Below are 25,629 nucleotides of genomic sequence, written 5' to 3'. Positions count from 1 at the left end.
GTCTGGTACAAAAAAAATGGTTTTGGTTTCTATAGCTAATTTCAACGTCTATGGCATGCATGTTTACATTTTATTAAGCCCCAAACTTAAGGATAACTAAGGGAAGGTCCATTTTAAGTGAGAGGCTGCCTGTCAATAGTGTCCTCGGCTTCATTCACAGCTCCAGCATCACTGCTGCCACAGCCAAAATCCTGAACTCCAGGCGTCAAAATAGCAGTCCATAAACCACTGGGTGACGTTACGGTCGCTACATCGATTATTTATACAGTCTGAGCCGTTACATGGTCCCAACAAACTCTCGGAGATACCAAAACGTCTAGACTCTATTATTAAATCAGTGAATACCTGTTAAGTTAAGTTAAGTTTGCCGTGTGATGCAGAGTTAGCCCAGTCACTGCGTTCCTCCCCGACACTATTCTGCACGCGCACCATTACTGCATCCTGCACTTAGCACTGCCCAGGACAACCGTGATTGGTTTAAAGAAACAAAAATAAGCCCAAGTTTTTTTTCTCCTTCAGCAGAATAGTTATATAATGATTCCAGACCTTTTTTAAGCACTGCTTGTAACGTTAGATCTGGCTCTGCGAGACAACCAGCTATGCAGTTACTGATACGCCATTAAAACAGCAACCCCTGCAGATGGGTTGATGATGTCTGGAAAACACAAATCTGATCTAATTACTTGCAAATAACAGTCTGTCTTAAAGATTTGATTTGAAAATCTGATTTGCCTGCAGACTGTAGCCAAACAGACAACAGAGTTTGGGAGCGGTGGTGTTTGTGTCAGAAAAACTCGCAGCAGCTTCTTTCCTTTAATCAGAAAACAGTCGATGTTTGTTTGTTTAGCTTCACTTTCTCCCATTTTAACTGGATAATGAGAGTCTTTGGGTGTTTGTATAGTGCTGCGAGTGTGTGTGTCATTGTGTACTCACAGTGTGTGTGTGTGTATGTGCGTGTGTGTGCGCGGGGGTTTATAAAGCATATACAAAGTATGGGTTTGTGCATGCATGCAACGATAAATGTGTGTACTGATGTGTATTTGTGTTCACAGCCCATACATGTATGGGTGTATATAGGCTCTCACAACCTTAATTATGTCAATTTATGACAATGTGTGTGTGTCTGTATTCGTAATATTTATTCGTGCAGCTATAAGCATGTGCACGTGTGTGTGAGAGTGTGTGTGTCGGCTCAGTGTGCTGAGTGATCTGCTGAGCTCATTAAGGCGCTGCTTATTGCTCTGCCAGGGGTGTCAGTGACAGATTCCACTGTTTGGAAACACTCGGCCGCCCACACAGCCAGCCTGGCTCCACCACTGTCACACACACATGCACACACACATACACACACACTCAGGCTAGGTTAGCATTCCTCAGGGAGGAGGGGGAGACAGGACGGTGCTGGGACAGCGGCTGGAGGGACGGCGGGTCGATATGGATTTGTGATGGGGGTGCAGGGTGGTCTGAGGGGAGGGGATGCTCGTGGTTGTGGTGGTGAATCCGTGCACATGTGTGTGCACACGGAGGATACGTGTGAGTTTAAGCACCTTTGAAGTGCGGTGTAGAGTGGCTCGAGTTAAAGGGATGCTGGTGGTTGTGGTGGTGTGTGTTCAGTGGTGGAAGAAGTATTTAGATGCTTTACTGAAGTGAAAGTAGCAGTTCAGCCATTACAAGTATGGATCCTTTTACGTATGTAAATTGTATACTTGGCAGCTTATGTGGAAGGTTTTACAAAGTTTATGTATCATTTTCAAGTCTTTTAAGGACTCTTTTAAAAGACTAACCCGACAAAAAAGGTTTCCCTCAACACAATGCAACAACATCAAGTGCTGTCTGGTCAGGTGGCATACCAAATAGAAAAACAAAATTGAAGTTTGTGCCACCAAAGCAGGGTGTTTATAGCTACACATTGCATCGTTTCCAGTGATGTTCATGCCGCCAAAATGTTTCTGTTTAGCCACACATCTTAGCTGTCCCATTGACGTGTGTGCTACGAAAATGGGGTGTTTTTTCATCATGCAACTCAGTGTTTTCCCCACAGCGATTGGAGCATGTTTTAGGTCAAAAGATGATCTTTTCCTAACCATAACTAAGTTGTTTTTGTGCCTAAACATGAGTTAACCACAGCATTGCTGAAACACAACGTTTCAATATATGCGCTGCATAATAATGTACAATGTTACCTGTCTGTGTTTTACAGAAAGCACTTATCTATCTAACAGCTAGTTTCGAGTAAATCAAGCTGCTGTTTTCTTTATTCTGTGGCGCAACAGAAAATTAGAAAAGCCTGCAACTTTCTCCACTCTTTATTGTCACCCAGCACCCTCAAACACAACAAGACATAACCATTTTCTCTTCATATCTACACTGTTTCTTGCCCTCGTTTGCTCATTGGTTAATTTGTATGTGTGTGACACAGCGGTTTTCTAGATCATTTAAACAGGAAATACAAAGGGACCCATTTAGGATGTTTATGTTGTCAAGTTTGAACAGATCTATATGAATGCACAAACATCCTGTCCGGGCTGCAGCCACCAGCCACACTTTCCTCTGTGATTAATCTCCTGCAGCCTGATCACAGATGAGCGACCAGAAGAAGCGGCCGGGGGAGGCTGAGACGCGTCACTTGAGCTCATTACTCGAGCGGTCGAGGTGTGTGTTCCGAGACAGACATAATCACACAGGAGAAGAAAAACTTCCCGTCTCTTTAGCACCCTAAAGACGATTAGCATTTATGCTGTGTTTAAGCTTAGACATGCCGAGGAAAAGTAAGGGGTGTAGAATCGTTTGGAAACACTTCAGAGGTACTTCACAATCCATCCAGGAGATATTTAGCTGTCAACATGGCTAGACTCCTTTTGGGAAGTGGTGTAGGGGGTGGGGGTGTTTTCTGCACCAAGACGAGTAAAAGGAAATGCCAAGCTGTAGACAGGCGGCATGTTTGTTTACCCAACACAGGATCTGCACCGCTAAAAACGCCCAGACGGATGCAAATCACATGATGGGTCACGCTGCAAGAGCCCCTCCAGAGACTGTGCATACGTGTGCGTGTCATTTAACTTCTGTGTGGCAAAATGAGGAGTGTAATACAACGAGCGCGATAATGCACCTCCGTCATGTTTCATTAAGCAGGGGGATGGGGGCTGAACGCTAGTCGAGATGGTGGTCCGGCGAGATTTCTTGTGGAACTCAGGAAAAGCTTACAGGCATGGAGGCTGGAATGAGCGGGATTAACGCTGCTGGAGTTAATCTTTAATTAATCTTGTGTAAATCTTATAAAATACTTGAGCATTCCTCGTGTGATTACGGTAAACAAATGGGGCCATTATACCATGACTAATTCCAGTGGCATCCTCTATCTCTCACCACTGGTACTCTTGGTTGTAGACAAATTAACACCACATTTTACAGTCACAAAAGCCTGTTGTTTCCTGTCACAACGAGGTCCTTGTTTTTCCGTTTGCATTTACTCTTTTCACTGCTAGCATTAGAAACTGTTCCATTATTCTATTTAGTGCCGTAAAGTAACCAAGCAGAGTACACAATGTGAAACAGTGTACAGTATGGATGGGGGAAGATCTATTCTTAGATTCAATTCAATGCTCTCCTCACAGATTACATGTATTAGGGCTGTACCCGATGCAGAATTATTCCAGTCAAAGATTTAGCCGTTAAATGTGAATACTGTGGTTTGTTTGTTTTTCCAGATATTGTTTTACAGTTTGAACATTCATGTGGTGTAGTTAAATAGCTACAAGGGATCGCAAATGCACAACAACATTTCTTGCCGACACTAGATATCAAACAAAAGCCAGAGTCTGTTTTGTATTAAGTTTCTGTGAGCTGCAAATTCGCCACTTCTAAATACAGGAGAGGAAATAACGTTATCTCTGAGCCTTGCAGCACAGTGGCTTGACAGTCGAGAGCGTTCACTCTGCAGTAAAGTCTGGGGACAAAAAACGTCCCCAGAAGACTGATGTAAATACGTGAGATTTGGCTATAAATGTTATGCAAGTTCTCCTCATACAATGGTTCATATTATATGTTAGAAAAAGGCACATACCTCTTTCGGTATGATATCTAAAGAACTGGCACCCCACAAATGCTGTTGTTATGTTTAATACTTAACATAAAGTTACATAGTTTAAGTTTTGTAAAGTAAAGTTACATTGTTTAGGTTTAGGAAAAGATATTTGGTGACAACGTACCTTAAAAAAACTCAAAGTTGACTAAGTTTCACACATGAAAAAAACACAACACTCACAGACACTGGTCTCCTAGGGAAAGTCCTGTGATTGCTTGATCCGTCCACCACCAAAAATCTGCCTCTTTACTTCCCTCTTTACTTCTGTCAACACGTCGGTCACATTATCGCAGCGTCTTCTACGTGACGTGAAAATTATGGTGCATTACTTGTCGTAGGTATATGAATGAACATGCATAAAAACAGCCTCAATGTTATCTAAAACTCATTGTGGTAGCAGTTTATTGATGTTTAAATGAAATACTTCAATCAAGTCAGTCAAAGAATCATTCTTTTGTGCCAAAAAGCAACTGAGCAGATTTCCTCCCAAATCAGACCAGTTAGTAGACGCAACTTAAAATGCACTGACTGATAGATGAGTCTGCAATACCAATTATGTCTCAGACTCAATGTGGTAGTAGCTGGATATTTTTAAACGCCATACTTGAAGCAAGAGAGTTTAAATCTTCCAAAACATTTGTAATCTACCTCTGTACGGGATTCCCAAATGCAATCTAGAGGTTTTGGCATGACGTTATGTATCTCCAGTGGTTTTAAAAGAAAGATCAGATTTTATAAATCACCATCTCACTGACAGAGGAAATGCCCTCTTATGTCTGAATTGTTATGATTTTCACACATTTTCACTCCTTCCTGTTCCCTCAGAGAGATGAGAGGACATTTCCAAAGAGCCCTGAGCTGGAGGTAAATAGCGTGGATGCAACCACTGTGACTTCCACCAGCCAAAACCACACGGGATCTTTCAACAATAAAAACCCACACAGGATCTATAAACAATAAAAAAAACCACACAGGATCTATCGCTCGTCTTATCTTGATGTGAGGATGTTTTCCAGAGACTCTTCGCGGTGCACACATTAGTCAAAATAACTGCACGCTTTCAGGAGCACAAAAGGAGTCATCACAAATTCTCCAAAGCTGATCTTGATAACAGAAATTCACTGCACAAAGGAGAGAAGAACTCAACGGAAGTTAATAGACCTGAGTGTTTCTTGCAGCTGACAAGAGTGACTGGAAATCAGATAAAAAATGTAATATTCTGAAACAATGCATAATAAAAGTGCTTTTCCTTGCAGCACAATGCATTCAAATTAGTGTCTGAGAACTCACTTAGACAAACAACACTGCTAATTAGCCATTATGTAAGACTCAGCTCTTAAACTTAGCTAATTGCTTCGAGGAATGCAGATAATACCCCATTCAATCCAAACGCCAAGAGTACGTGTCACAAGTCCTATAAAATGCTGAATATCCATGTTGTGAAACCGCTAACAAAAACTGTTGATTGCAACATTGTAGCTGCAGGGCAAGATCCATTACGTTAAGTATAGATTTTTCAGAATAAGTGCTTAGCTTTAGCCCTTTGAAACATGAGCAAATTGGCTTGATTTCTTGACAAAAGAAAAAAATGGAAAAACGAAATGAACAACTTCAATAGTAATAAAAATGGATACATTTTCAAAAATCTAAAAAGTACAAGAAAATTACCTAAAAATTAAGGGATAAACAACAACAACATAAATAAATAAATAATTCAGTTGAATAAATCTAAAAAAATATATATATATATATATATATATATATATATATATATATATATGATCATTTTGAATATAGTTTTGGGAACATTTGCAATTTGCAGACCAGTTCTTGTCAAGTTGCTCATTTTTAACTTTTTTCACCGTGTTTTCAAAAGAAAGCAAACCAATACTTGAAAAAGTGATGTTGAAGTAAAGTGATGTTGGTCCAGGTCGTAAAGGGTAAACCTTGAACGCACCAGAAAAACAAAAACTAAAAAAAAACATGAAGGTTTGTGGTGAACGGTATGTGGGGACAGCCATAGCGTATCACTGCTGAAGCACTCAGTGTGGGAATGCAGCAATGAAACGACCTTGAGGGAACGTCGGTAAAAAGCTTCATTAACCCATTCGATTAACCTCTTCTCTCATAAGCTCCATAAAACTGATGCATGTATTTTAGCCGAGCTCGGACTTTGCGCATGAATCAGGGCTGCAGCGTTTGGCGTTTACGGGACTCGGGAGACGATTGTGTCCAAAGCCAGACAGAGTTAGTGAATCTTTGCGGAGATAAACTAGTGAGCATTGACTTGTGTCACAGGGTAGCGGCCAAGTCGCCTCCTTAATTGCTTCGGGGAGTTCATCATCATAATAAGTCCTCACTGACAGACAAGTAGAGAGAAAATAAACAAGATGCCAATCTGCAAACAACCTAGGTAAGGTAGATTTTAATTACAGACTGTGTAAAATGTAACCTATTGGTTTGCTACAAGTTTGGCATTTCAACCTTTGCCAACTAGGAGCCAGAAGTGACAATATTTAGAAAAGAGGGTAGAACAACTCCCTACGCAAGTTGCTAGCTCGGTTAGAATACCGTACATCTGGGTCATGGATGTATAAGGAGAACTGCACGTTGCTCAGTGGCGCATGAAGACAAGAAAGGTTGACTTCTGGGGTCTAAAATAACCAGAATCCTCTGCAGCCCATAGAGCAGGCGCACTAGAGACCTCTGCCGACCAAGTGGCGGACTTGAACGGAGGTACAAATGATTGAATCGTGCTGCTCTTCAGGACTTTCAAAATTTTATCGGACTAAATGGGTCAAATCTTGACAGTAAAACAAGTCATTTCACAAAGGTTGAAATACATCCTCTGATTTACAGATGTCTGTGAGGAAATATGGGGAGAGGGCTTTTGGGGCCTAATGGTATTAAGTGATGCACATGGATTTTGAGCCAGTGCTGCCCCTGGGCACAGATATAGGCTCCACCACCTTTGCTAGAGCAGGACACGCAGACTACTGGGCAGTTTGCCTCTTTTTTTGTTATTTTGCATCTCTTTATATAGATCTTTTAGTGGTTTCGTGTTCAATTCCGGTCATTTTATGTCTGCTTGATGTACATCTGTCTTTTTTGGTTGCTTTGTGTCTCAGTGTAGTTATTTTGTGTGTCTTTGTAGCTATTTTGTATCTCTTTGTAGTTATTTTTTGTCTCTTTGTGGTCAGTTTCATTCTCCTCCTGGTTGGTACATGTTAATTTGAATGACATTTTGCAGGTGGAGGCCGGAGGGGCCCCTGACACTTTTGGCCCATGGGTGTGTGCCTGATAGGCCTGTTCAGTGAACCATCCACGACGTGATGAACTGAAGTTGTAATTCCGCAGTTTGACCACTATGTCAAATTATTTTCAATCTCTGTCGCTGTTTGAGGGGGCAAAATTTCTGTTTACTGTGTTTACAAAAAATAAGGCTTTAAATCAGTGAAAAAAAATGCACTTAATTGAAAAACTGAACATTCGACTCCTCAGAGCAGCATTTCCCAATAATCTCCTTGAGTTCAACTTGTCCTGCATGATTTAGATCTCTCCCTGCTGCAACACAGCTGAATCAAATGATCAACTCGTTATAGGGCACCTTCGAGAGTTCATCACGAGTTGATCGTTTGATTCAGCTGTGTTGCAGCAGGGAGAGACCTACATCATGTAGGAATCGTGCTCCTCGAGGAGAGGTTTGGGAAACGCTGCCTTAGAGGTTTAGTGCAACCAAAACCAAACAAAACTCAGCTGCTTACTAACCGGGGCAACCTCATGGGAAACTCAAAGTTGCTCACAATGTTTTCACAGCAATGCTGTTGGGTCGGTACAGCGTTACTGGTGGTAATAGCTGGTTTTATCTTCAGTCAAAGCTCACAGCAACATATTGCATATATTTTGACGGCATTTTATCGATTAATCAACTAAATTTCACATGCTCAATTAAATCCTTAATGACTGAGTAATAGCTAAATGAGAGGTGCTACTAACTAGCTCCCACCACACGGGTGCACAGTACAGGAAACTGATGAATGGCAAAACTAATCTCTAGACTGACATGTATATATGCTCAAAACATTCTTGGCAGTTAACCATTGAAATCTCTGGTTAGCATGGTGCATTTCCAGCTATGGTTCACTATGGCTCACAAATTTTTGCAAGTGAAAAACAGGCTTCAAACCACTGAAGCAAAATAAACTTACCAGAAAAACTGAACGTCTGACTCCTCAGACAGTCTTTTAGTTCAACCAAAGACTGAACAAGACCCTGATTTATGCATAACTTTAAGCCGTAATAACATTTAAATGGATGAGTTATATAAGATTTCACCACCCATACAGCTGCCCTGAATGTTCAAATTAGTCATAAAGATCAAAATCAATTTTTGCACCAGGCTGTAATCATGTTTATTTCTGCTGTCAAGTTGGGCATTTTAACATGCTGGGTCTACTGGGATTGACTCTCTTTGGAGACAGCCTCAAGTGGTCTTTCGAGAAACAGCAGTTTTTGGCACTTCCAAGTTGGCTTCATTTTTCAGCACCAGAGGCGCTTGATTTTAATACATTTTTTGAAGTTAACCCCCCCCCAAAAAAAAACATTTAAGGGAAAAACACCCGCTGCTACGCTAAAACGCTCTGTTTACCAAATTCCAGCAGTGCCTGAAGGTTTCCGATGAAGGTTTCACGGATTGATTTATTCGCCCACTGATGGCTCCTTTGAGATATTTCAGAGTCTAGACTCCTGGGCCGTAAAGTGACCTCTAATGGATGGATTAGGCTCAGTCATTCACTTCAGAGGGCACACAAACATACTTTGGGAGTGTATTAGATCTCTTTGGAGCTTAGCATGATCAAATTATTGCATTAGACCGGTCAACTTATCCAATTAAAGTTGTAAAATGCATGGCTCTCGCCCAAGCGAGACGGCACAGCCTTGGGGCGTTGCAGGGTTTGCGGGAGGCTGAACCCTATCCACCTCCTCATCGACAGAACAGGCCTCGCCACATACTTCAGCCGAGGATTACAGCCTTTCATCTCGCTCAGACCGCCGGCAGCACACAGGCGTCTTTGAGGCCAGATATGCCTTGTAGTAACATCAGCAAGGTCCAGATCTGTAAAGCTGTTTCCCAGCTCCGAGCTCCTGTGGTCTCTTTCTCTCGTGTGTATCCACTCACACATTTTTTTCGCCCCCTCACTTAACCTTGCCGTCCTCACAGGAGTGCAAGGACATTTTCTTACATCCTAATTGACCAATTTAGGGAACACTCAAAGTCACTGAAAGGATTTTTGGAGACATTTTTGAAGTCTTAAACTTCAGTTCACTTGTGTTGACTAAAGTGATTAGTGGCTCTGTAATTTTAATACCTTAAACAACTAGGAATATTTGAAATGAGTTAATCCCACAAAGGGATTAATACTGATAAAGGACAGACATTTTAAAATAAAATACACAGGCTGTTCTCATGCACGGTTCATACGTAAACCAATTTGTACAAATTATTTTGCATATAACCAAAATAATGGTGAAGACTTCAATCACGTAATGACTAACAGGAGTAAAGAAGGAAGTAGTTTAAAGAGCTAAAGTCTGCAGAAGGACGCAGGTTGGAAAGGTCCAACAAACACAGCACTTTCTCCAAGGAGAACTGTGTTTGTGTCCTGTGTGAAACCAACACAGTTTCATTGTGTCTTTTCAAAAAATACTAAGAAATTCACAAGAAATATACAGTTTCATATAGTCTTTTACGAAATATACTTACAATTCATATTCTTATTATTTCAGCACTTTTTGGGTTCAATTTCTTAGTTTTTTACTTCTTATGTGCTTATTTTCAGGTAATTTTCTTGTGTTTCATTTCTTAGGCGAATCTTTTTAAGACCATGTTTTTGCAAGAAATCAGATCAATTTGTTCAGGTTTGTTCAAAAAAAAACAACATTTTCAGTCAGTTTTTGACAGTTGCTTTCAAATTGTCTGAACAGACAGAGGTAAATGAGAAGAAATGTTGAGTTACAGGACAAAACTGGTCAATTTTCAATTCAACCCACAAGCAAAGTCACTTACACAAAGAAAGTCCTATTACCTATAATCCCTCAGCTAAGCGCTCATCTGATCCGACCTCCGCTTTCTGCCATCTTCGAAAGCGTTGTTGCTCTATGAACACGACAAATAGCTTATTGATCAGCAGATGTCGTCACTAATGTCCTTTTGGTTGCAGCTGCCCGCTCCACACAACCTGTGCTAAACCCAGTGGATCTCCAGCTGAGTCCCCTGCCTCCGCCTCCACACCTCCCCGTCCCTCTAAGCAGGGCCCCCTGCCTCTCGGCCACCCTCCTCATCCCTCCTCCCTGTCCTCCAAGGTGTGGAAGGGGTCATGCACAAGCGCCATCTGCTCCGGCGGGCAGAAAATGGCAGGTGAGGCCAGCGTCGGAGCCATGTGACCTGATGCTGGCCGCGCTCGACCCACTTTAAACAAGGTCAGAGGAAGATTCAGGGAAAAACAAAGACCAGCTCATCAAGAGTGGGAAAATGGGTGGTAGCAGAAAAAAAATCTAATCTGCATTGTTTTAATCCACGGGGAAGATTACACAGTCACGGTGCCTTGACACAGCAGCTTGTCAGAAAGAGGTCGCGCAAACTCACTCCCCGCCCGTCATGCTTTTTAACGCTGCAGAACATCCATATGTCTCCCACACATGTCCGTCACTCAGCAGAAGTCTTTAATAAACTCCATTTTTCCATCTAACTTTCAACTGTGCGTCACCAGCATTTCACTGCCGCCACTAATGAAGCTTTTAAAAAGACATTTAATCATATTTAATGGCTGCAAACAAACACTGAATAACTGGAAACCCCGGGTCAGCGTCCTACTGTACGCTGCAGCTACTGTTGCCAAATTTGGATTTGCTCCATCTGATGTTGACACTGTGCCGCGGCGCTTTTGTTTCCGTCTGTCAAGGACGTGGTCACATTGAATAGAGGGAGCAGGAAAGCCCGGCCAGCGTCCCACTGGGGTTTTGTGCTTCATCGAGCAATGATGCTGCGACTGAGCGCCAGGGACTGTGTGAGTGTGTGTGTGTGTGTGTGTGTGTGTGTGTGTGTGTGTGTGTGTGTGTGTGTGTGTGTGTGTGCGTGAGTGTGTGAGCGGCTTTGGGATGTTGAGGATGCAGCAGATGATTTTGACATAGAATTGAAAAACAAGCTGAACACTTTTAAGTGTGTATTCAAACTATACCTTTCTATTTTAAATACTCGACACCTGTAGGTTTGAAATTAAAGGACTGTTGGAATGAGAGGATGGATATTTGGTGGGGCAGCAGCTCATAAAAGGGACCTATTATGTTAATTTTAAGGTTCATACATGTATTTTGGGTCTCTACTACTACATGTTCATGTTAATGTTCAAAAACACTTTGTTTCCTCACACTGTCTGTGCTGGAAAACCTGTATGCACCCTCTGTCTGTCTCTTTAAGGACCCCTCCCGGAAAAGCCTAGTCTGCTTTGATTGGTCAACGTTTCCGGGTCATCTGCATCTCTCTTTTTTTTTCCTTCTACAAGCATGTTTCGCCTATTTGCGCCCTACTGTGCTATGATTGGCTAATACTATGTACTTGCTAAATTAACGCATCAAGGGCGCCCCTGCTCTGCCATCATAGCTGTGGGAATGACTGCAATCAAGTATCGCAGGACTTTCCATTAAAAATCACCAAAAAGTGCCTCTACACCAATCACCATCTTTACAACCAGACATGTTTCAGCAGGAATCTGAGCTGAAATCGGGCGGAAATGAACATTGCCATGCCTTTGTTCCAACAGCCCAAACTTCTGAAGCCCCATTAGTTTGAAAAATGTGCCATTGTACTGAAAGCCCAATTTCCAATTACCAATTTCTCTGAAAATACACACTTCCTGTAGTTAGTTTCAGTTCACCGACAGTATTTGAGACGCTGATTCCAGGTGTTTTTACCGTTTGCAGCGTTTCCTTGTGGACTTTAAGCCACCAGACCTGGGTATTTTTCACCCCCCATCTCTGCCTTTTCGGAACTTTTGTGCCATCAAATGTGGGTCTTTTAAGCCAAAACATAATTTTTTTTCAAACCATAACCATGGTTTCTAGAGTCTAAACTTAACCACACATTCACCACAGCATTGCTGACAAACGTAACATATCTGTGGTTTACAGAAACGTACAGTGTGAAAACATTTCTGGTAATTTAGTTGTTTAACAGCAGGAAGTGTGTATTTTTGGGGAAATAGTACTTTGAAGTCATGGGTTTTGTTTTGGGATAATGGGCTGTTGGTCCAGTTGGACATTTTTCAGATTACAAGGGCTTCAGAATTTTGGGAAGGTCCCAAATTAATAATATCGCTGAGCAAGATTACATGTTTTTCTGACGTTATGATGGAGCTACATGTAGCAGCGAAGGCTACGTAAACACTTGCAGAAGTCTGCCTGGAACAGATGACCAAATGAAAAAATGCATCTCGAGCTGACGTCTTCTCTTGAGAGCAGAAAAAACCTCGGATGTATTCAGAATGTGGCCACGTTATATATTAACGTCTAACACTGTGACATTATATATATCAAAGAAAATAAGGAAAATTGTAATAGGTCCTCTTTAAGGAGAAAAATACAAACCACAAAAAAAGAGGAAAACAAAGAAAAATGTCCTGCGTATTTATTTGACAGGAATATCTGATTTAACTACATCATTACTATCCCTAAAAAAGTATTCTGGTTTAAAAACAAGTCATGATTGTCAAATCTGTGTACCTCAACAGTGTGAAACTACCCCATAATACGTTACAATGAGAGACATGAATGCAGCGGGTCACTGGGTCATGAAGTAGGGATGCGGAGAACTGGAGGAATGTGAGGGCTTCTCTTTCTCCGACTGACGGATTGATGGGCCCCATATTCTGGGGGAGACATCTATAGCGCCGTGAGATGCTGCTTAATAAGGGGAAGGAGGCGTTTTCTTAGTTGTGGCCTATGTTTTAGCTGAACAAAAGCCTTTGTGAAGTCATTTATCACTGTCTACACCCTGAATTGACCAACACTGGAAAAAAATGAGTACAAATCCAAGTCTGGTGGTATGTTGTTTCTAAAAAAAAATCTGTGCTTTAAAAGGATTTTGAGAGCACTGACTGAATATGTGGGGGTCTCTTTACAATGGCTGTTGCATCTAAATGGTGCAGAAGTGGCACTGTTTCCTGTGGAAGACAGAAGGAAGCGCTGGTGCCAAATGGAGGCTGGTATTGTCTTCATATTTAAAACCTGCCAAAAACCAATTCAACTGCCAGAATAAATGTTGGCATTGTGTGTTTCTGTAAACCACAGATACATTTACATGTTATTCTGTAGCGAATACCGTGAAACTTCATGTTTTAACAAAGCTGTGGTTAACACGTGGTTAGATTCAGGCTCAAAATAACACTTGGTTAAGAGTTGGAAAAGATCATGTGTTGGTTTAAAATACCAGCTTTCTGTGGTAATACCCTGGCAGTAAATATAGCAATGTCTCGGTAAAAAACAACAGCTTAAGTTTACCTATAGTTTAAGACAGAGTTTGCCACAAATCTGCAGGAAACTCAGAAATGTCTGAGTTAAAGTCAACTGCTTTTCATTGTTGATATCGTGGCAGGAAACACAGAAATATCTCAGTAAGAAACAACTGCTTTTTGTGGCAATATCCCAGCATGACAAACAGCCACACTTTGCGATAAAACATCCATGTTACTTGCTAAAAAGCTGCATGAAACGCAGCAATGTCTTGGTAGAAAACAACCTCTTTTCTTGCTGCTATCCCATCAGGAAACGCAACAATGTCTCGATACAATATCAACTGCTTTTTGTGGCATTATCCCCTCTTGAAAAGCACTGATGTCTTGGTAAAAGGCACTTTAGGTGGCACTGTCCTTGTGGTAAAAACAGAGATGGGCAACACTTAAGTAGTTTTTTTTCCTTAAAAAGCTGCAGGAAAACAAGCTATGTCTCTGTTAAAATCTATTTCTTTTCGTGCCAGTTTCCTAGCAAGAAATGCAGCAATATCTTGGTAAAAACAACCACTTTTTGTGCCTCTTTCCCCACTGGAAAACAGCAATGTTTTAGTAAAAACTTTTCACGCCACATTCCCAGCAGGAAATGAAGCAATGTCGTTTTCAATAAAAAGCAACCGCTTCTTTATTCCAGTATCCTGGCAGGAAATACAGCGATAGCTGTAAGAATACAACCACTGTTTGTGCCACTATCACCAGCAGAAAAACTGTGAGTTCTTGGTAAAGAACCACTTTTCTTGCAAATATTGCCACAAGAAAAACAGCAGCCGGTTGCTACAAAACACCCATGTTTGGTGAGTAAAAACTTTTGGAAATACAGGAATTACTCGCTAAATAAGAAATGTTTTGTTTGTTAGTCCCAAACAGTGGTCTGCAGCTTGATCATTTTGAAGTATGCGCTTTAAATAACAAAATCCTATTTAAATTTTGAAATAAGTGACAGAACAATTGCAGATCTAAAAGGCAAAGGCACATAAACCAAAAATTACACATCAAAGTTTTGAATTAATGTCTGTGGTTTTGAAGTATTGTACAGTAGGTACAACAGCCGTCAGATTGGAGTCATTACAAGTTCACAGCTTTGTAACCGGTCGCTCCTGTGGTGCTATCACGGGTCAGTCCCGACACAGACACCGTGGTCCTTCTAAGTGACCATTAGGTCACTCACCAAAGATGACTCCCCTGTCTTATAAAGAGGGGTGGGGACGACACAGACGAGAGGGTCATTCCTTTACACATCACTTCCTTTATGAAGGGGCTGCCCTGGCCTAGTAAAGGGGACGGTCAGTGGTCATCCATCCCCCCAGCCACCCACCCTGAGACCCCTAAACCCCAGAGTCCAACCCCCAGCCCCTCTCTGCTCACTCAGGGGGAAAATTACTTTGAGCCGAGGGAATACAGCTCCATTGAGATGGAGAGAGGGCCGCACAAAAGAGGGTGAAGTTTAAAAATTGTCTCTTTTTTTCTTTGGGGGCAGAGAATCGCTGGAAGGGCCAGGACGGTAGGAGCACGGAGGGGACAAGGTCATTAGATTGGCATCTCCATAAGCTCTTCATTCCCATTGTCTGGGCAAAATCTGCTCCAAAAGACCTCCATGAGAAATGCTCCCGGTCCACCCCACACTGGGACCAGAGTCTCCCCTTTGTCTGCCACTTTTTTAGTGTGCTTCCAACACAAAAAGCATTTCTCAAGAACGGCGTACAAAGCTTGTCTCGAGCTCAAAACCAAACAACATTGTTCTGCTGCCTGTGGTCGGGAATGGATTGCAGGCAGCTGCTGATGTCCGCTCCGCAATAAAACATCTGCCCAGAAATCTTAAGAAGCTCTTACCTTCGGACGTTTCGGCGCTCCTCCTCGAGCTGTTTGAGAAGCTCGTCGATGCATTTGTTGGCGTCCATGTATTCCTGCCGGGGAGAGACGAGAAAAGCCAAAGTAAACAATGTAGCCAGTGTGCAAATGCTCATACTGGCGACAGAACATCAGATGCTGCGTTTGGGTCGAGGGTTTTTGATCAAACTACAAAGTAAGCACAGATTTATGCATTTTCTTACGCTCGCCTCTACAAACATCGGATGCTTTAACACCTGCAGTTTGGTTTGTTTGGTCCAGACCAGGCTAAAAAAAAAAAGAAAAGAAAGTGTTGTGTTTTAGCTGTGGTTTGCTTCCTGTTCACACAGATATATACAAACAAACCAACAGTGACCAGCCCATCCTCATGACAGTGCTTTTGCATAAGAGCACTGTCAAAGCCGTGCTTTGGCGTCAGAGCGCCACATCAAAAGGCACCTTTCTGTCTGCCACCGCATGAGATGACAACACAGCCAGACAGAACCGTTCGCAGTGTTATTAAATGCCGCCAAACAGCCAGTTGGCACCTGCTGCGGCAGCATGATGGCGGTGTCACTTTACAGCGAAGCTGGGTAGAACGTGTCACCTCTGCACGACGAACAACGTCAGGTTGAAATGCTGCCACAAATGACAAAATATAAGCAGTATGAAGGTCCACATTTGGTGGGCGTGAGGGGCACTGGATGGACAACAAACCCAGAACTTTCATGTTATGACATGATACCTGTAAAAACAGAGGCTGAAAAAACTAAGATCAAACAGTAAACTAAGCAGTGCAGATCAAATATAAACCAAAACTCTGTTACTGTGCTGGCTAAATAATTCTCACAAACATATTTTGTGCACTTGTTTCACTGTAATCAAGATTTTTTTTCATCATATTATTCTGTGTCAAAATGAATGAGCTCACATTACTGTTCTCTGTTTATGTAGCACCAACTTTAAAAGTGTTTGCATCTTTCTACTGCAAAGAAAGTAAAGTTGTTTTCAACAAAATAAAATAAAACTAGCAGATTCTGCCAATCATTGTTATAAATTAAGCGTGCTGCGTGAGATGGTGCAAAAACATGACTCTACTGTGCATTTCCTCCCCTTTTTTTTCTCATACATGTGTGAAAAAACAGTAACAGAGAACAGGAGTCCTTTAAAAAAAAAATAATTAATTTTTTTGCAATTAATCAGCTTAGCCTCTCTTTCTCTCTCTCCTCTCTGTGCGTGTAACTCCAGAAGCACCTCTGGGTAACTTCTAACGGCTGGCCCAGAAGCGAGCCCAGCTGTGTAATGTCAGCTGGGAATAGCCCGCACTCACAAAACGTGTGCTACTGAGTTACAGCGCGGACGAAATGAGCTAAGGCTGAGAGCAGAATGGAAAAAACAGATGTCAGGATTTCTTGGCTGCGGCCTAATGATTTGCCTCTTCGTGGTCCGACTACATAAAGCGAAAGGGGGAAGTGCGACTGTAAGAAATAGGCCACATAGGCACCATACTTCATCCATCTGGGTTTTCAGACATTTGAGGTTTACCTACAGTACATAACACAGCCGGCTGTGACTCGATGCTGTCAGATCTGTGCGGTCTAAGTTTCAGACTAATTAATTAGATGTTAGCTTGACAGCTCATGACACATCTCCTGGGTAAACGCTTATCTCAGTGGGACAGATGCTCTCCATTGATTTCTAGACACTCTGGTCATGTGCTCGCAGAGTGTAATTGAATTATGGGGATTCCCATGAAGAGGTCACTAGGCCAGGAATCTCAGTCTAAGAGGAAAAAGTAGTATCTGTGAGCCATTTATTTCCTCTGTTTCGCTCACTTTTCCTGCCCCTGAGCATCTATTTTTCTTTGCTGCTGTTGTAATCTCCCTTCTCAAATTAGTCGCTGGCAAAAATAAAGCCCATCTGTGCAACACAAACACATTCTTTTTTTGAAAAATAACATTTGAAACCACGGGAAAAACAAACACTGTGCCTGCAGCAACTTTTTCAGAGGACCCCCCGTTGTTATAGCACGAGAACGAAGCACAAAAAGCAGTTGGGTCTGTATGGAAATGCGACTTTTGGAACAACAACATCAAAACAGAGATGTCAAAACAAACCACATTTCTGGGGAACCGCGCTGTGAATTTTTAATGCAACTAAAAACAGCAACACAACAAACAACAGCCTCAAAAATGTTTATGACCCCCTTTTACACCTTGCATTAAAATGCATCTCATATCTTGATTGTCAAGATACGATTTAAGTGTAGACTGTGTGTCACTCACTGGTTTGTTGACTCGTTTTTAAGTCTTAAGTCTTAAGTTTGGCATTATATCTGTCAGCAGATTTTATCAGCTGATATCGGCCCATAACAGATATATCAGTATTGGCTTACATGTTGTCCAATATGCGCAATTTAAACAATTATTTTTAAAATAATATGATGCAGTGGGTTTCAGTGCAATAATGTCATTTTTGACAATAAAGTTTTTTGTTAAACTGTAAACTTTTCTGCCTCAGTTTCATATGTTTGGATTTGCTAACCATATCTAAGGGATAACTGCGTTGCATAATTGCATATATGAAATAATGCTGGCCAGAATATCAATATTGGAATATTCTATTCCACATTATTGGTATTGACATTGGCCCCAAAAATCCAATATCGGTTGGGCTTGAATTGCCATCTTGCGTTTTGGAGCCAGATGTAATCATATTTACATGTAAAGGTGGAAATAACCTCAACGCTGTCACTGCTTCTTTGATAAGCACAGAACATTTACAGCTCTGGTTAGCTGTAATAATGCTAAAGTTCATTTTTACTCATGAAAAAGAAGCTTAAACCATTAAAACAAAATGTACTTTCTGGTGAAACTGAAAATGTAACTCCTTCGAGTGTTTCCAGTCTCTGGAGTAACAGTAGTCCTGCAGGTGTTAGATCTCTCTCTGCCTCGACACAGCTGATTCAAACGATCGGCTCGTTAGGAGCTCCTGAAGCTGCTTGATAACGAGCTGATCATTTGAATCAGCTGTGCTGCTGCAGGGAGACATCTGAAACATGCAGGACAAGTGGTACTGTAGGACAGGTTTGGAAACGCAACCGTAGAGGGTCTTAACTGTCATGAACTCATGACACTTAGGCAATGTTGTGACTGTGGTAGCAACTTGTCAGTGGACAGCAGCCACCTGTCACCTCGTCCTTTATCTAATGTGCGAATACTTTTGCCCTTTTAACTACGTGGCTTAGGTGTTTGCTTGACTTTGTATGTCGTCTTTCTTTTAAGTTATATATTGCTCTTGTAAAGCACTTAGTGACTATGTCTATGAAAAGGGACATGTAAATAAATAATATTAATAAATGCCCAAATAGTTGTATATAAATTGAAAAAATCAAGTGCATTTGTATCCACAACGTGTCCCTAACTGCATTTTAGATGCGTTCACACCTGGACTTTCATACTCACATACACTCTATTGATCCAATCACCCAGATGCATTATAATACAAAGTGTACATAGGGTATATGTACATGTATTTTCAAGCCTTTAACCCAGCTCAAAAACTTAATAATTCACTTTAGGTCAGATTCTGACCTCTCTATGACCCCCTCTGGGGCCAGACCAGACTTTAAGTGCTCATGCTATCACTGCATGGGCTTTTTTTAACCTGTGGCCTTGAGTGTAAACTCAAATTAGTCCAGATGTTCACAAGCACAAGCTGCTGGTGTAAATACAGTAAGTGCCGTTGTTTTGTCTCCCCGCTCCTCCCAGGGTGCCGCTCTCCCGCTGCTGCTTCTCAAGCAATTATCGCACTTAATCTCACATCTGAGACCGCCACTCGACTCAAAGACACCCATCACCACCAGCTTGCCCCTCGATGCCAGCAGAACATGGCAAAAGCCCAGGCGTCCTGCCGAGTCGCCAGTCAAGGGCACTCTGGGCGACCATTAGGCAAATAGGGGCCGACGCCAGAGCTCGACAACAGATCGATGCTTCTCAGCGTGGTGCCGCATTTTCCAATTCCTGTCAAACTTTCCACTATTAAAAGAAAATGACAACAAAATAATCTTTTCATCATCTCTTCCATCATCATTAATTTCGACTTAACCAGTGTGACAAATCTTTCATGTTTGGAAAGTGACCAAATGCAGTGTTGGGCAACGGTGCCCCAAAGCCATCTGCTAGTCTCAGAGTGCCACAGCACGCAGCCAGAGCGCCACTCACTCCAAAGCTGGAAGGCCATTAGTGCTCAGCTAAGTTCCCAAAGTTAAATTTACCGTTGGCTCCAACAGCAGCTGATCAATAGCAAACTAGAATTTCTACCTCACAGTTCCCTGCCTCTGCAAACCAATCAAGTTAGCGTTTACATTCGAGTCTGTTCAGACTCATATGAAACCATGACAGTTGGCAATGCTTCAGATGTTGCAGCAAAAAAGCTGCAAATTTCCATACAGTCAGCACAGTTTCAAGATAAGTGTCAACAATTTAGTATCTTTTCAAATTTCTTCTGTTTCTGAGACATGGCATTAAATAATGGGAGGTTGTGAAGTTGCAATGTCATCACTTCATGGCCAAAAACATGTTTTGCAAGGTAACAGTGATCTTCAACCATAAAGTTTAAATCACTTCTCGAGTCTAAGTGGACATTTGTGCCAAATTTGAGGAAATTCCCTCAAGGCTATCTTGAGACATCATGAGAATGAGGCAGAAACAAGGTCACAGTGACTTTGACTTTTGACCACCAAAAGCTAATCACGTCATTGTTACATCCAAGTGGATGTTTGTGCCAAACTGAAAGAACTTCAGGTGTTCTTGAGACATCGTGTCTAAAAGAATGAGAAAGAAACGAGGTCAAAGTGAATTTTACCTTTTACTTACAAAATCTTATCAGTTCGTCGCTAAGTACAAGTTAACGTTTGTGCCTAAATTTTAAAAAATCTCCCAAAATGTTCTTGAGGTTTCCCATTCGCAAGAATGGTTGGACTACACGTCACAGTGAACCTGACCTTTGACCACCAAAAGCTAATCAGTCCATTGTTGAGTCCAAGTGGATGTTTGTGCCAAATTTAAAGAAATTACCTCAAGGTGTTTTTGAGATATTGCGTTCACAAGAATGAGATAAACAAAAGTGTGAAAGTGACTTTGACCTTTGACATTAGATCATGAAAATCTAAGAAGTTCTTTGTTGAGTACTTGTGTCCAAGTGGACATTTGTGCCAAATTTAAAGAATTCTCCCAAAGGCGTTCTTGGGGCTGTTGCAGGATATAAAACAACAACAAATGACACTTATGTTGCTCTTCTGAATTCTAAGTTCGTGGGTGGATGGGCTGAAGCTGGTTGCTGTGAAATGTGTTTCGCAGAATGTCTTCCAAATATCAGAGACTTCTGTTCAGCAGTAACAGCGAGGCCTCCTGCATTATTAATTACAGAACACATTTGAAACCCTCATTCTCGCTTTGCCGTCTCATCAAGAAAAATGTGTGACTTTCTTCTCAGACTGTCTGGGGTAAAACGTCTGTCTCCGAAGGACCATTAGCAACACGATCCCATAATGACTACGGCTGCAGCACAAAGGGGAACCTTCTTTGTGAAAGCCCCATGTCAGGAGAAATATTTACAGGCCACATCAAACATGAAGTAAAGCTGCCTGAGTCTGTGTTGTCATCGCACAGACCTCTCCTAATGACAGGGCACCGAAATAATCCTGGGCGCACATGGAGGAATGCAGGGAATGCAGCGTGCTTGTTGTCATGTGAAATGGCAGGGTCTTTAAAGCAGAGATTTAAAGCATGACTCATGTATGTAATGCTGCGTGTTATATCTTCAGCCAGGCATTATTTCTGACGCTTTTATGGCACGAGTGAAAGCTGCACCGCTCCCACGAGGACCAGGTGCTCACGTGGAGACCGAAAAAAACACTGAATTTACCGACTGGAGACTTTATCGGACGCATATTTCTTAGGAGCCGTGGAGAGCAGGCCAACAATTCCTTACCGTGGTTAAAACGTCCTGAGAGCTGTAAGCTCATAAGGAGAACGTAATCACCTGCAAAGTACACTAAATCATAAAGAGGTTTTTAAAAAATCCTTATATACTTTACTAGACAGCGAGAAGACTTACAGGGGAATTTGAGGTGAATGAAGCTGAATTAGGTGGGCTTTTGATCAACATGTGATTTCTTTTTTACTAAAGACTAATTTTGAGATTTTTCAGCCTTATGTTTGTGTCCATGGGACAAATGGGAACAACAATTTCTGAAACTGGTCCAGTATTGATCAAGACAGTTGCAAAGTAACCATTGAGGCATGTTCGCATGGTCAACTGACGTCCAATGAAAGTGCTTGCTTTTGCCACTGACAGACTCAGATTATTTTAAGTGTCTGACAACATTAAGGAAAAGATTTGTTACAGAGATATACCTTTTTTAAAGAGTATGATCCTTTTTGTTTCAGCAAAACAGACAGAAATTGTTATAGCTAAACCCACCAGATTCCATTAAAAACAATTTAAAAAAGCAATTTCATCATCCTAAAACACACTTTATTACATGTTGAGAAAAACAGAATTAAACTCACAAAAACCCTCTTGGTTTGTCTTTGAAGTATTTCAACAATCGCCAACTCTGGTTTGGTTGAATAAACCCTTAATTCACCCAGTTAGATGTGAAAATACGCTGGCTCCATACATGCTAAAATAACTGTTTATTAAAATGGAGTCTGGCAGGTTTATCGACAGCAATTCCAGGGCTGTTTTTAGTTAAAAAGAAATGATCTTCATCTTTAACAAAAAGGTTTATCTCTGAATGGATCCTTTCCATAATGCAACAGACACTTAAAATAACAATCTGAGCCTTTTTGAGCCACTTTTTGATTTAAAATGACAGTTCAAACATAATTGGAGTTGTTACACTGCAACCTGTTCCAATCATGAACCAATTTCAGAAGTGGTTTCACAAGTTAAATTATTCATTTACACACAAAAACATGGAAAATTAGGTCCAGGTTGGAAAAATACCAAACTTACACAAAAATAATATAATTTTGGTGAAGCGCTTTAAATGTCCAAATTTTTATGCTATGGACAACGACCTACTGGATTTCATTTTTGTAATTTCTGAGAGGGCAAAAATTCATATTTCTGTAAGTACTTCTTCATATTTGTACTTTTTTGTTAAAATTTGTACTTCATTTTATCAGCTCCCTAAGGGAGAAATACATCTCCAGTTGCATGGGAGTAAATTCACTTTTTGCCTTTAAATTGTATTGATGATATAAAATGCCATTTTTGTAGGTGTTGGGTTTACAGCAAGGTCACCCATGGCCCATCTAGCTGTAGATGAAACTGCACATTTCACAAAATTTCAATTAAAGCCGGTATCTGACAGGCTATAGATTTCTGCGGTTATGATGCGAGCAGGGGCTAAGCCGGGTTAACCTGGCAGGTAATGTGTTTGCTGATGTTCCCCCTCTATGACCGCAGCTTCTCACTGATGTTTATCCGGCCATGTTTACTCATGTGTGTGAGAGCATTTGATAAGGAGGCGCTCGGTAGCTGCCGAGGGGAGAGTGCTCCCTGCCTTGTTCGCGGCTAGAGTCCCACATCCCGTCCCCTCCAACTGCTCGTGTGCCTTTATGAAATTTTAAAAAGTGTGCGCCGTCCCCCACTGCTCCGAGGAGAAAGGGAGGGGGAGAGAAAAATAAAAAGAAAACACACTTCTGTTAAAAGACTCACAAACAGACCAAACCCAATGCAATCTGTTTAAGATCAATGGTCCAGATTTTTCAGTAATAAAACATCAGATGCATTATTCATCCGTTTGAGGCTCACTAGCACGCTTTCGCACATTCTTGAAGATTAAGCAGGATGGATTCACATCCTAAAAAAGCGTCTGGTTCTCATACAGGCGTCTTTGGAGTTGACTGGGGAAAACAAATAAACCCTAAGCTCGATAAAACTCTGACCCAGTTGCAGCGGAGGTCAGGTTTCCTCCAGGTCCGTGCTGTGATGGGTTCCACCACCGTGATGTGTCTATAGATCAGAGGCTGGCGTTGCAGATAAGACACCTTGCAGTGAGCTCTGAGGATAAAACCCTGTCAAAGACAAGGTCAACCTCTACCCCAGAGACACTCAACATGCTTCGCTTGCGGGCCACTTTTGCAAAATGACAGGAGGCCAGGGGCCAGTCGCAGCAGCCCTACACATGTTTCAAGGATCTGAGTTTTTTTTTGGTTTTTTTTGTTTTTTTTTACGACACTGGATTTTAGAATGTGTCCAGGGTTTTAGGACATTTCAAGGATTTTCAGATTTTTTTTTTTCTCGCCCAAAAAAAAAAATGTTTTTCTCACAAAAACAAAAACAAATTCACGCCAAAACAAACAAAACAATAAAATCTTTCTAAAAAAAATATTTCTCACAAAATTTTTTTTTTCATTCTATTTCATACAAAAAAATAATTTTTGGACCAGAAAAAAAAGTTTCTTACTTGCCCCTCAGGGCTTACGTATTTTGGATGTTTCTCGGATTTAAGGCAGCTTCTCATATTTTAGGACATTTGTCGGATTTTAGATGTTTCTAGGATTTAAGGATATTTCTTTTGATTTTATAATGTTTTGAGGATTTTTTGACATTTCTCAGATATTGGGATGTTTCTAGTATTTTAGGACGTTTATCAGGTTGTTTTTAAGATTTTAGAACGTTTCTTGAATTTGAGGAAGGTTCTGGGATTTTAGGACATTTCTCTGATTTTAGGACATTTGTCAGATTTTATGATGTTTCTAGGATTTTTCGTAATTTCTTAGATATTAGGATGTTTCTGGGATTTAAGGCCGTTTCTCCTATTTTAGGACATTTCTAGGATTTCAGATGTTTCTCGGATTTTAGGATGTCTCAAGAGTTTTAGGACAATAGGAGTTCAGCCAGGACCTCTGTCCTTCACTGATACTTTTGATAAACAAGCTCTATTGCTATGCGGTTTATGCACTCTGACATCTTATGTATACTAAGACAACAAATCAGCTCCCAGTGAATCACTTTATGCTCCTTTTGATTTCGAAAACAGTTGGAGGGCCACCTGGCTGTAAGCTGAGTATCACTGCTCTACCCACTTCATCCCCAAACTATCTCTGCTTGCCACAAACAGACTGATGACATGCCAGCGCCGCCTCTGGGACTGTAAAATCCACTGGTTTGACAGTTAGTGGAGCTCCCATGCGGGCTCCTGCGAGTCAAAGGTTATGCCAATAGAATTTAAGATTTCTTTCTGGGTGTATTTTTACGGCACACTTGAGAATGAATTATGACAGTGACTTTTTCACGGCGGTATATCACATCTGATACGGCTGTTAGTCTTGGCCTCCTGCCAAAGATACGCCCTGGTTTGCAGCCAGATACTCCAAAGTTTATGCGGGCATCGTTAGCAAAGACGCAGCAAATTCAATCAATGAAAACGTATTCCCGTCTGCCAATATGATTCAAAATGACCGTGGTGCTATCGCAGCGAGGTAATGAACTAATCAGTATGACTAATGGCCTTGGATTTTTAGAAACCTGCCTCAGCCTGTAGCAGGTCTCCGCATATCAACCAGTTAAATTCATTAGTCTTATCAGCATGTTTTGAGGCTCTGTGCTGATGATCCTTCACTCCGAGGTCGTTACTCACATCCCAAAGACCTGGTGTCATCGAATCAGCCCAGCCATCGAGCTCTCATATCCTCAGAGCCTGATAACTCAGCTGATAGCCCCGCTTTTTATCAGTGGAGGGGGCAGCTCCTCGGGTTAATGCGTCTGATTTTTCAATTGGGAAAAAGATACTGAGATCTGTGTGCTGTCAGCTTGATCTGTAACGTATGACTCGGTGTCAGGGATGGATGTTTTTATCAAGCCGCTGTCGTGCAAAGGCTGTTTCCTGTATCACAGTGATTTAATAGATTCATAAAGGAAATTGTTGATAGATTTAAGTTCGTAGGCACAATTCTTTCTCAAGTGTTTTAGTTGCTTAACCTTAAAGATATACTATGTAGAATATAAGAAAAAACAATGTACAGTCTCATACAGAACTAATCCCTCTCAGTCATCACTTATGACGTGTGTGGTCGTGTATTTATCTGCAGAGACTTTCTCTTCTGCTCCTCATTTTACTGTCTCAGAAAAAGCCTC

The 25,629-nt window shown here is 41.4% G+C and overlaps 1 protein-coding gene across 4 annotated transcripts in view; it reads right to left on the bottom strand.

The window, feature by feature from the left end:
* The window catches only part of LOC121962709 (nck-associated protein 5-like), a 190,666-nt gene that overhangs the window by 112,736 nt on the left and 52,301 nt on the right, over window positions 1-25,629 (bottom strand). For all 4 annotated transcript variants that reach the window (XM_088074811.1, XM_088074807.1, XM_088074809.1 and 1 more), the window contains one exon: window positions 15,478-15,551. In XM_088074811.1, the coding sequence (XP_087930937.1) occupies window positions 15,478-15,551 (74 nt within the window). The remainder of the gene's footprint in view (window positions 1-15,477; window positions 15,552-25,629) is intronic.

Source organism: Plectropomus leopardus, chromosome 24 (genome assembly GCF_026936395.1).
Source record: "Plectropomus leopardus strain MGB_pleo_1.0 chromosome 24, ASM2693639v1, whole genome shotgun sequence".
Lineage (NCBI taxonomy): Eukaryota > Metazoa > Chordata > Actinopteri > Perciformes > Serranidae > Plectropomus > Plectropomus leopardus.
This window is presented reverse-complemented; position numbering and strand designations above follow the sequence as displayed.